Below are 12,137 nucleotides of genomic sequence, written 5' to 3'. Positions count from 1 at the left end.
CAGTGATATTAACATTATACTTTCCCCTCTCTACAGTATCTGGTGATGGATTATTATGTGGGTGGGGACCTGCTCACCCTGCTTAGTAAGTTTGAAGACAGGTTGCCGGAGGACATGGCTAGATTCTACCTAGCTGAGATGGTCCTGGCTATTGACTCAGTGCACCAACTGCACTATGTCCACAGGTGAGTCTCACACACACACACACACACACACACACACACACACACACACACACACACACACACACACACACACACACACACACACACACACACACACACACACACACACACACACACGTGAGCGTTTGTTAATGTGTGTTGTATTAATGACTCATGAAGACTCATTTTTCCAAGCCACCTGTATGAACTCTGAAATATTTGGCTCCATTGTGGCTCTAAAGCTAGGTATTCAAAATATGATGCTCCTTAGAAAAGAGAGAGTGTGATCACATGCAGTACCAGTCAAATGTTTGGACATACCTACTCATTCCAGGGTTTTTCTTTATTTTTACTATTTTCTACATTGTAAAATAATAGTGAAGACATCAACATTATGAAATAACACATATGGAATCATGTAGTAACCGAAAGTGTTAAACAAATCAAAATATATTTTAGATTCTTCAAAGTAGCCACCCCTTTGCCTTGATGACGGCTTTGCACACTCTTGGCATTCTTTCAACCGGCTTCATGAGGTAGTCACCTGGAATACTGTTCCAACAGTCTTGAAGGAGTTCCCCCATATGCTGAGCACTTCTTGGCTGCTTTTCCTTCGCTCTGCGGTCCAACTCATCCCAAACCATCTCAATTGTGTTGAGGTCGGTTGATTGTGGTGGCCAGGTCATCTGAGGCAGCACTCCATCACTCTCCTTCTTGGTCAAATAGCCCTTATACAGCTTGGAAGTGTGTTGGGTCATTGTCCTGTTGAAAACAAATGGTAGTCCCACTAAGCGCAAACCAAATGGAATGGCATATCGCTGTAGAATGCTGTGGTAGCCATGCTGGTTAAGTGTGCCTTGAATTCTAAATACATCACTGACAGTGTCACCAGCAAAGCACCCCTACACCATCACACCACCTCCTCCATGCTTCATGGTGGGAACCACAAATGCGGAGATCCTCCGTTCACCTACTGTATGTCTCAAAGACATGGCGGTTGGAACCAGAAATCTCAAATTTGGACTCATCAGACCAAAGGAGAGATTTCCACCAGTCTAATGTCCATTGCTCATGTTTCTTGGCCCATGCAAGTCTCTTCTTCTTATTGGTGTCCTTTAGTAGTGGTTTCTTTGTAGTAATTCGACCATCAAGGCCTGATTCACGCAGTCTCCTCTGAACAGTTGATGTTGATGTGTCTGTTACTTGAACTCTGTGAAGCATTTATTCGGGCTTCAATCTGAGGTGCAGTTAATTGCCGATTTCTGAGGCTGATACCTCTGCTGCAGAGGATATTAGAGTTAACTCTGGGTCTTCCTTTGCTGTGGCTGTCCTAGTGAGAGACAGTTTCATCATAGCGCTTGATGGTTTTTGCGACTGCACTTGAAGACACTTTCAAAGTTCTTGATATTGTCCGGATTTACTGACTTAAAGTAATGATGGACTGTCATTTCTCTTTGCTTATTTGAGCTTTTCTTGGCACGTGACTCACCACCTGGATTCGGTCTTATGTAGCACAATTTCAAATTTGTTTTTTTTACATTGGATAAAAGTAGAGACTCAGAGCTACAAAATGGAATATCATACACAGCATGCTTGATGAACAATGGGAAAGTAATTCTACTTTGAAAGTTGATACACTTGTAAACTCACTTTTGAGAAAAGGGCCTTTGAATGTTTTGGTACCTACTAGAGAGCTCTCCTTTGTCTACACCCATTCAGCGTTGCGCAGCAGCAGAAACCTGGTCCCGACAGGCCGAACGCTCCTTGGTGACAACACCAGCCTCCATAGCATCGACGCTGTAAAACAGGGAATAACAACAAAAAATCAGAAGACATTACAACCCTGCACAACATCAATTCACCTCCCAAGTTTAGATAAGAATAACCTCATACAATGAAAATTATTTTTTACCTGAAGTGCTGGTACTGCTTGAACTGTGGCAGTGGCCTGAAGTACGGAGTCAGGTGTTATTGCCAGCCATAGCTTTCCACCAGCACCGTACCCTTCTCCAGTCCAACAAGCTGTGGGATGTTGACCCCTGTCACAGTGCTGTCCTTCACAGCACCAGCAATCTCAGACAAAGTGTTCACTCTGGTCTTTCTGAAGCGCTGCTTGATGAGGCCGAAGCACCAGTCGGGCAAACTTGGTGTGGCCTGTGATCAGGAAGTGAAGGTCCAGATTGTGGTGGAGCTTGTCCATGGTCCACCAGGCACAATACCAGAGCACAAACTTGTTCTTGTTTTGGACACGGTAGTTATCACAATTCAAGTCCACACGTGTTTTCCCAACTCCGTAGTTGGTGAAGAAATAGTGCATGGATTAGAGTCAGGCGTGTAATACTGATTGATGCTGAAAGACAAATTCCAGATACAAATATTTTAGCATTATTATACAATGGATGTGAAATGGCATTCTGAGATATCACTACACACAGTTCATACAGGTAATATTAGCTACTGTTGCTAGCCCGCCATCTATTGTCAGCTGGCTAGCTAACAGTAAGATTTAACTAGCAATACAAACCCATTGTCATAGCTAGCTAACGTTAACCAATAGGTTCAATGTTAGCTAGTTGGCTAGCTAACATTAGGCTATAACTAGCAATGCGAAATGGCATTCTGAGGACACATCACTAACGTTACACACACCTCATACACATAAGTAATGTTAGCTAGCAAGCCAGCCACCTGACCTCAGCTGTAACTTGGGATCTTTTGTTTAGACATGTCACGTTAACGTTAGCTAGCTAAAAAAAATGAACTATAATCTCAATCCATAGTAACGTTACTAGCAATACAAACCGATTGTCATAGCAAGCTAAAGTTAACCATATAACATTAAGTTTAATGTTAGTTAGCAAGCCAGTCATCGAACTCCAGCTGGCTAGCTAACAGCAAGCTTTAGCTTTCAATGAAAACAACTTTCTGACAAAATTTGAAAAGTATAATATCTGAATCTGTAGCTAGATTCTTACCTGTATACATGAATGAAAGCTTCATGGCAGACTGCAACCCCTTTTATTGTTTCTATTTAGTTTGCACAGCTTGTTTGGCCCGTTGTGTTCCACTGATTTCAACGTGTTATTTTTTGAGAGAGTCAGCATTCGTCGTCCAGAAAGTAGTCCATCACAGCTTTTTCCCACTGACCGTTGTTGCTTACTTTCTCTGTGGCTACAAGACCATGGTGCTTGCCTACGGAGCTGTGAGGGGAACGGCACCTCCGTACCTTCAGGCTCTGATCAGGCCCTACACCCAAACAAGAGCACAGCGTTCATCCACCTCTGGCCTGCTGGCCCCCCTACCTCTGCGGAAGCACAGTTCCCGCTCAGCCCAGTCAAAACTGTTCGCTGCCCTGGCACCCCAATGGTGGAACAAGCTCCCTCACGACGCCAGGACAGCGGAGTCAATCACCACCTTCCGTAGACACCTGAAACCCCACCTCTTTAAGGAATACCTGGGATAGGATATAGTAATCCTACCCCCCCCAAAAAAAAGATATAGATGTACTATTGTAAAGTGGTTGTTCCACTGGATATCATAAGGTGAATGCACCAATTTGTAAGTCGCTCTGGATAAGAGCGTCTGCTAAATGACGTAAATGTAAACCAACTAGGCTCGTAATTTAACAATTTTATTTGCATTTACAGATGACATTCAAGTTTGATATTAAGGCACATGAAAGTTCACATGTTTGAGAAGGTATTTCTGCCAAAAAACTTATTTTGATAAAAGAAAATGTTTTGCGTTCAAAAGGCTCTCCTGTGAAGTCGTGACTTGCGACATACGCCTAGTTTCCTGAATCGGGTCACATATGGACTTGGTCTTATTCCAAATAGGGCTATCTTCTGTATACCACCCCTACCTTGTCACAACACAACTGATTGGCTCAAATGCATTAACCTGTTATGGCTAGGGGGCAGTATTTTCACAGCCAGATAAAAAACGTACCCGATTTAATCTGATTATTACTCCTGCCCAGAAACTAGAATATGCATATAATTATTAGCTTTGGATAGAAAACACTCCAAAGTTTCTAAAACTGTTTGAATGGTGTCTGTGAGTATAACAGAACTCATTTGGCAGGCCAAAACCTGAGAAGATTTCATGCAGGAAGTGGCCTGTCTGACAAGGTGTCGTTCTTCTTGCCTCTGTTTATTGAAGACTGAGGATCTCTGCTATACCGTGACACTTCCTACGGCTCCAATGGGCTCTCAGAAGGCGGCAAAAAGCTGAATCGTGGCTTTGCAGGCTCTGGTTGAAAAAAAGTAGCGCGTTTGGGTAGTGGCTGGTTACAGTACTGTGAGACTCAGGCGCGTGCCCGCGTCGACCGAATGCTTTGTTTTCTTTCTCTGTTTACCTAAACGCAGATTCCCGGTCGGAATATCATCGCTTTTTTACGAGAAAAATGGCATAAAAATTGATTTTAAACAGCGGTTGACATGCTTCGAAATACGGTAATGGAATATTTTGAAATCTTTTGTCACGAATTGCGCCATGCTCGTGACCCTTATTTACACTTGGGATAGTGTCTTGAACGCACGAACAAAACGCCGCTATTTGGATATAACAATGGATTATTTTGGACCAAACCAACATTTGTTATTGAAGTAGCAGTCCTGGGAGTGCATTCTGACGAAGACAACAAAGGTAATCAAACTTTTGCAATAGTAAATCGGAGTTTGGTCAGGGCTAAACTTGGTCGGTGTCTAAATGGCTAGCCGTGATGGCTGGGCCATCTACTGAGAATATTGCAAAATGTGCTTTCACCGAAAAGCTATTTTAAAATCGGACATATCGAGTGCATAGAGGAGTTCTGTATCTATAATTCTTAAAATAATTTATGTTTTTTGTGAACGTTTATCGTGAGTAATTTAGTAAATTCACCGGCTGTTTGCGGGGGGTATGCTAGTTCTGAACGTCACATGCTAATGTAAAAAAGCTGGTTTTTGATATAAATATGAACTTGATTGAACAAAACATGCATGCATTGTATAACATAATGTCCTAGGGTTGTCATCTGATGAAGATCATCAAAGGTTAGTGCTGCATTTAGCTGTGGTTTTGTTTTTTGTGACATTATATGCTAGCTTGAAAAATGGGTGTCTGATTATTTCTGGCTGGGTACTCTGCTGACATAATCTAATGTTTTGCTTTCGCTGTAAAGCCTTTTTGAAATCGGACAGTGTGGTTAGATTAACGAGAGTCTTGTCTTTAAAATGCTGTAAAATAGTAATATGTTTGTAAAATTGAAGTTTTCGGATTTTAGAGGAGTTTGTATTTCGCGCCACGCCCATCATTGGATATTGGAGCAGGTGTTCCGCTAGCGGAACGTCTAGATGTAAGAGGTTAAGAAGGAAAGAAATTCCAGAAATTAACTTTTAAGAAAACGCATTCCAGGTGACTACCTCATGAAGCTGGTTGAGAGAATGCCAAGAGTGTGCAAAGCTGTCATCAAGGCAAAGGGTAGTTACTTTGAAGAATATACAATACATTTTTGATTTGTTAAACACTTTTTTGGTTATTACATGATTCCATATGTGTCATTTCATAGTTTTGATGTCTTCACTATTATTCTACAATGTAGAAAATAGTACAAATAAAGATAAACCCTGTAATGAGTAGGTGTGTTTAAACGTTTGACTGGTACTCTATGCCAAGTCTGATTCACATATAAATAATATATACCATTTAGCAGATGATTTTATCCAAAGCAACTTTGTCATGTTTGCACACATTTTTCTGAACGTACTGGTGGTCCCGGGAATCAAACCCACTATCCTGTCGTTGCAAGCGCCATGCTCTTCCAACTGAGCAAAACTCTCAATCTAAATAGATGTGTTGCGGTGGTCCCCTGACTAACGCCCTGGCAATGAGGGAGTTTTATGATCAGGGATGTGACAGCCAATTGGAAAAGCCCTCAGACTCAAGGGCTCGCGGGATGTCTGATGCCTGTGTGGTGGAAACCACTCTCCCTCTCACACACAGGAAGTGGTCACCAGGCTTCATCTGCATAATGACTGTCTTGACTCTGAAGAGGCCTTGGAGCAATGATTTGATTGTGTCCCCAAAAGGAAGGGAGGGAGGAGGAATGGAAGTGGAGGACAGAGGAGTGAGAGGGGGAGAGACTGAGGGGGAGGGGGGAGAGAGGACAAAGGGAGAGGGATGAGAGGGTGAGGAGATGACGGATCGAGGGAGGAACAGAAGCGAGTGGAGGGGAAGAGGCACACAGGCGTTAGGGTGTGCCTGGCTGGCCAGTAGTAGCATTGATCTCCCATAGCAGAGCAGTAGTATAGACTCAGTGTAGCATTGGGGACCCACTAATTGTATGGTGTTTTAGGGGGAGTTGGGGGGGAGGGGCAGTGGCGGTTGACGTGTCATTCCCCTTTGAGGCCCTCTGAGACGTTTTGGGACGGTAATGACGGGGTGCTCGGGGGTGTGGTGTGTGTGTGTGGGGGGTGATTGGCACGCTTGTTTTATGGCGGGTGGGAAGGTCCCCTGAGGAGGGTGCATTCTCTCTGTGTGTGTTTTGCTGTGGATGTGACTTACACTTACTGTAAGGACAGTGCATTAGGCTAACCCTGTAGTTGATCTAATCTAAGGCCCATTAAAATAGCTCGAATCAGTGCATATAGGCCACATTTCTGAAATGAGGATGGCCTAGTTATAGAAATGGTCTATGTAAGTTAAGTAGTTCAGTCCTGTATATGTTAAGTACCGCTGTAAGCATAATGCCTTGTCAGTGCCACTGAAACGCAGCTCAACTGTTATATCTCAATCACAATAACCTACCTAGGAGAAGTAGGCCTAATGGTTAAATGAAATATATGTATACTTTTTTAAATGTATTTTTTACAGAGATTAGTGGCTATCCCCCTCCTCATTAGTCAGTCTGTGTGTGTGAGGCTGATCAGTGATCGGCATGGCCTCCCACAGGGACAAACAAACACTTCAATGGACCAACTCAGCATGGCCCAGCTCACTGTTAGAAGGGCCAGCATCTGGCCTGTGCGTGTGTGTGTGTGTTAGTGTTGTTTGTATCTTTGTGTTTGTGCACACTCGTCGTGTGTGATGCGCATGCCTTGTGTGTGTGTGTGTGGTGTGTGTGTGTGTGTGTGTGTGTGTGTGTGTTTTATATTATTGATCAGGGCCATGTGTGCTCCACAGCCCTGTTTCCACCCACTGATCTAAGGGACCAACCCCTTTCATCAGAAGGACCACTGCACTGACCATGGCCACAGACATCTCATTACCGGTTAATATTATAAAGCCACCATGGCAACAGTGGCTGGAACAATTCCCTGTTTGTTGTTGTAGAAATGTTAATAAATGGTACCTAAATCAGTAACGGCCAATGGTGTGTATGTATGTACAGGTTGTTTGCGCGTGCGTCCAAACAGTGGCGATGAGGTCCCATAGAGCATTTTGTATGTGTTTGTCTGTGTCCCTTCCCTATCTCTGTCCCTGTCTCTGTAAGGAGACGTGATGTGTGTCTGTTTGCGCGTGTGTATGCTTGTTTGTTTGCAGGGGTGGATTGACCATCTGGCAAATGCCAGAGGGGCCGGACATTTTTTTTTTTTTGGGTGAGCTGGTCGAAATTGACACACACACAACCTAAAAAATAAAACAATCAAAAAGGTGACGTGGCCCGTGGGCCTGCTAAGATGTTTTTTTTTTATTTGTATTTTTTATCTATAATGAGCCTTTCAAGGGCCCTACCAAGATAGGCCGTCCTGGTTTTCTGATAAGCTGAGCTCCGGTCACGCAAACTCACGTTCAAAGTCAAACGCGGCATCAGAAAAGAGCCCAGCTCCGACTATGTCATCAGTTAGACAGCCAAGATCATGAATCATTAAAAAAACTAAACGAAAGTGCGCCTATAAATGTAGAAAGAGCACATTCTACATTGTCACCTCACTCAATTTTTTGTGCGGCTAAAACTATGATTTGGTCAAACAGTAAAGTGCAATATCCTCATGTACTGAAAGTATCTGGCCTGTGCCCTCAGTGGGGCCTGCTGCTGTAATGAACGAGCCACTCTCCTCTCCCCTCATGTGTTCGAGATAAAAATGCATTCTGATCATTTCAAAATGCAATTGTGGGAAAAACACAGCTTTGGATCCTTCTTGTCCCTGACGAAGAGAGGAGGGTCTCAGCTTTCTGTAGGGGTAATTTATTTCTTAGCTCAATAGCAGCTATTTTACAACCAATATATTTGATATTGCTTTGAGATATGGAGTGGCATGCGTGCGCGAAATGTTCACCTGCCGTTGCGAGGGCATAGGCCTTGGGTAGTAGCTTACAACTGCAATGTTTTTTTTAGGACATAACATTTATTGTTAGATGAATACATGGCTACTAGCAGTGTGTATTATATTTAGTTAGCGATCTAGTTTATGTGCTTTGAGTTTCCACTTCCTCAGGTGTTTAAACCCAAATGAATTAGCATAAGATATTAGTTAGTACACATAAAGATGTATGCAATTAATAAAACAAGAATATATATACAAAAATTGAAATTCTTTAATTCTATTTTGAAAGTAAAATATAGCAACTCGTTTTGTCAACCAAAAATATCTCTCATTTGAAATATAGCCTAAGTCATTAGCTTGGCTTTTATAATGTGTAAGGTATGCTTCGGCGGTATCCAAATTGTCATACCTTCATACTGACCTTGTAACATCCTGTGATATTCCGTAATACCGGCACTGAACACAGGGGGCACTATTTTCAAACCCCACTGAGCCGCTAAGATCCATAGGTTAGCAGTGCTAACAAGTGCATGTAAAATCCCATAACGAATGCTAACTAAATGCTAACGATTGCACATTTTATACAGTCGCTGACCTAAACTTTACTGAACAAAAAATATAAACGCAACATGTAAAGTGTTTCATGAGCTGAAATAAAAGAACACAGAAATGTTCCATACGCTCTCAAAGCTTATTTCTTTCAAATTTTGTGCACAGATTTGTTTACATCCCTGGTAGTGAGCCTTTCTCCTTTGCCAAGATAATCCATCCACCTTACAGGTGTGGCATATCAAGAAGCTGATTAAACAGCATGATCATTACACAGGTAATGTTTGGGGAGAATAAAAGGCCACTCTGAAATGTGCAGTTTTGCCTCTCTAAGGCACTGCATCTCAGTACTTGAGGCGTCACTACAGCCCTGGGTTCGATCCCAGGCTGTGTCACATCCGGCCGTGACCGGGAGACCCATGAGGCGGCGCATAATTGGCCCAGCTTCGTCCGGGTTAGGGGAAGGTTTGGCCGGCTGGGATGTCCTTGTCCCATTGCACTCTAGCAACTCCTTGTGGCGGGCCGATTGCACTGCTAGCAGACTTTGGTCGCCAGTTGTACGGTGTTTCCTCCGATACATTGGTGCGGCTGGCTTCCGGGTTATTCGAGCAGTGTGTCAAGAAGCAGTCTTGGCAGGGTCGTGTTTCGTAGGATGCATGGCTCTTGACCTTCGCCTCTCCCGAGTCCGTATTGGAGTTGCAGCAATGGGACAAGACTGTAACTACCAATTTGGATATCATGAAAAAGGTGTAAAAGTTTTTAAAAAAAGGGGGTAAAAAGGTACAACAAATAAATAAAGAAATTGTCACACAATGACACATGTCTCAAGTTTTGAAGGAGCGTACAATTGGAATACTGACTGCAAGAATGTCCACCAGAGCTGTTGCCAGATAATTGAATATTCATTTATCTGCCATAAGCTGCTTCCAACGTTGTTTTGGAGAATTTGGCAGTATGTCCAACCGGCCTCACAACCACAGACCATGTGTAACCACACCAGCCGCGGACCTCCACATCCTGCTTCTTTACCTGCGGGATCGTTCGAGACCAGCCACCTGGACAGCTGATGAAACTGAGGAGTATTTCTCTCTGTAATAAAGCCCTTTTGTGGGGAAAAACGAATTCTGATTGGCTGGGCCTGGCTCCCCAGTGGGTGGGTATATGCCTTCCCAGACCCACCCATGGCTGCGCCCCTGCCCATTAATGTGAAATCCATAGATTAGGGCCTAATTAATTAATTAATTTCAATTGACTGATTTCCTTATATGAACTGTAACTCAGTGAAGTCGTTGAAAGTGTTACATGTTGCGTTTTATATTTTTTGTTTAGTTTATTTGCAGGACAGTCATCCCAGCTCATAAAGTTATACAAGTAACTCAAAAATACCACTCAGTTTGCTGCGCGCACAAAACAAATATTGGACAGCAAGGCTCTTCATCCAGGAGGAGATTCTCTGCTGTTACCAATCAAAGCTTGATTTTGCAAGATGCCTTGTTTAGCAAGATAGCTAACTAGCTACTAAATTAGCAAATGAAATGCACAACTGCAGAGCATTTAGAACATTTGAGACAGTTAACTTAAAAGTTATATCTAGCTGGCAAACATTTAGTTGTGAATTCCGTACTGTAACCAGATCACCTGTAGCGTGCTGCACCAAAGTGACTCACAAGGCTCCAGTCACTATTCATTGTGTGCTTGTAAACAAACACTATGTGACTGGGGACTATGGGTAAGATTCATAATGAAAAGTTATGTGATGCGTGAAATGAAGAACGCAATCTTTTTTTAATCTCCTAACGTATTTCACAAGTTGACTACAGGTATTTACTTAAAAAGTAGCTCCAAATATTCACATTTATTAAAAAAAAACTAACTTTAAATCGTTTTGGCGGTATTGAAAAGCCATCCTGTGGCTATTTCAAAATACTCCGGTATACGGCATACTGCCCAAGCCTAGTATAAGGCTTAAGCAGACAGGCATACAGACAGTGAGAGAACAAGAAGAAGCACAGAGTGACAGCAGAGAAGATGCTGAGACAGATAGATAGCACAACAGGGAGGCAAACAGTGTGGATAAAATGCCAGGGCTGAATTCTTGTCCCAGTCCACCCGTGTGTGTGTGTGTCCAGATGGCCCTCACAGATGGATGCCATTGAGGTCTTAAAGGAGATTACCTCCCTCTATTCTCAGCCCCACTGCTCCTTCCTTAAGACCGCAGGAGCCCTGCCCTGCCTGAGACAGAGCAGCCTAATTAGCAACGCGCTAAGCTAACTAGCTTAGCATCCCCTGTGGTATGTCTAGGGGAGAAAGCGCTAATGTTGTTAGCCATGTTAACCTGCCCTGGAGGCATTAACCTGCCCACGCTGCCCACTGTCGAGTCACCGTGGCCCTACAGGGAGGGAGGAATGAGAGGTTGGACGGGAGAAAAGGGAATGTCAGATAGCGACATAGAGGGGAGATGGATAAAGACAGAGGGAGGTAGAGATGAGGCAAGCGAAAGAGACAGGGAGGGAAAGAGGGGTGGTAGCCATGTTCTGTTTGTTTGATCTCTGCTTGTTAGCGGCTCAGGTTTTCACTGTGTACTAATTGGTTTATCTGGAGGAGGAACACACACATATACATACACAGAGAGAGGCAGGCTAGGGCCAGGTTTGAGCCTATAAGTGAGAGGTTGGAGACACCCACAGAGGTGTTAAGTAGAGGGAGCAGAGGTGTGGGGAGAGGTGCACACTGGGAAACAGAGTTTGTACTGAAGAGAAGGCATGTCCAGTGATTTAAATTTGTAATTTATTTAACCTTTATTTAACTAGGCAAGTCAGTTAAGAACACATTCTTATTTACAATGACGTCCTACACGGACGACGCTGGCCCAATTGTGCGCCGCGCTATGGGACTCCCAATCATGGCCGGATGTGATACAGCCTGGATCCGAACCAGGGACTGTTTTGATGCCTAATGCAACTGCGATGCAGTACCTTAGACTGCTGCGCCACTTGGGAGCCCAAAGACACAGTTAAAGACATGGTTAAATAAACAACATAGAAATGACTGTATAACTAAACTAAACTTGAGGCGAATGTAAGTAGGTCTATTTTGTGGGAAGGTGTTCTGTTGGTGTACCTTTTAGCCCATTGACTTGATTCAACATGAAAAGAAAGGCTCCTTCTCTCTGTGT

At 43.4% G+C, this 12,137-nt stretch overlaps 1 protein-coding gene across 5 annotated transcripts in view; it reads left to right on the top strand.

Moving 5' to 3' along the window:
- cdc42bpab (CDC42 binding protein kinase alpha (DMPK-like) b) overlaps nt 1-12,137 on the top strand; it is a 95,106-nt gene that overhangs the window by 40,092 nt on the left and 42,877 nt on the right. For all 5 annotated transcript variants that reach the window (XM_014144824.2, XM_014144822.2, XM_014144821.2 and 2 more), the window contains exon 5: nt 37-185. In XM_014144824.2, coding sequence (XP_014000299.1) covers nt 37-185 — 149 coding nt within the window. The remainder of the gene's footprint in view (nt 1-36; nt 186-12,137) is intronic.

This window comes from Salmo salar, chromosome ssa15 (genome assembly GCF_905237065.1).
Source record: "Salmo salar chromosome ssa15, Ssal_v3.1, whole genome shotgun sequence".
In the NCBI taxonomy this organism is placed as follows: domain Eukaryota; kingdom Metazoa; phylum Chordata; class Actinopteri; order Salmoniformes; family Salmonidae; genus Salmo; species Salmo salar.
This window is presented reverse-complemented; position numbering and strand designations above follow the sequence as displayed.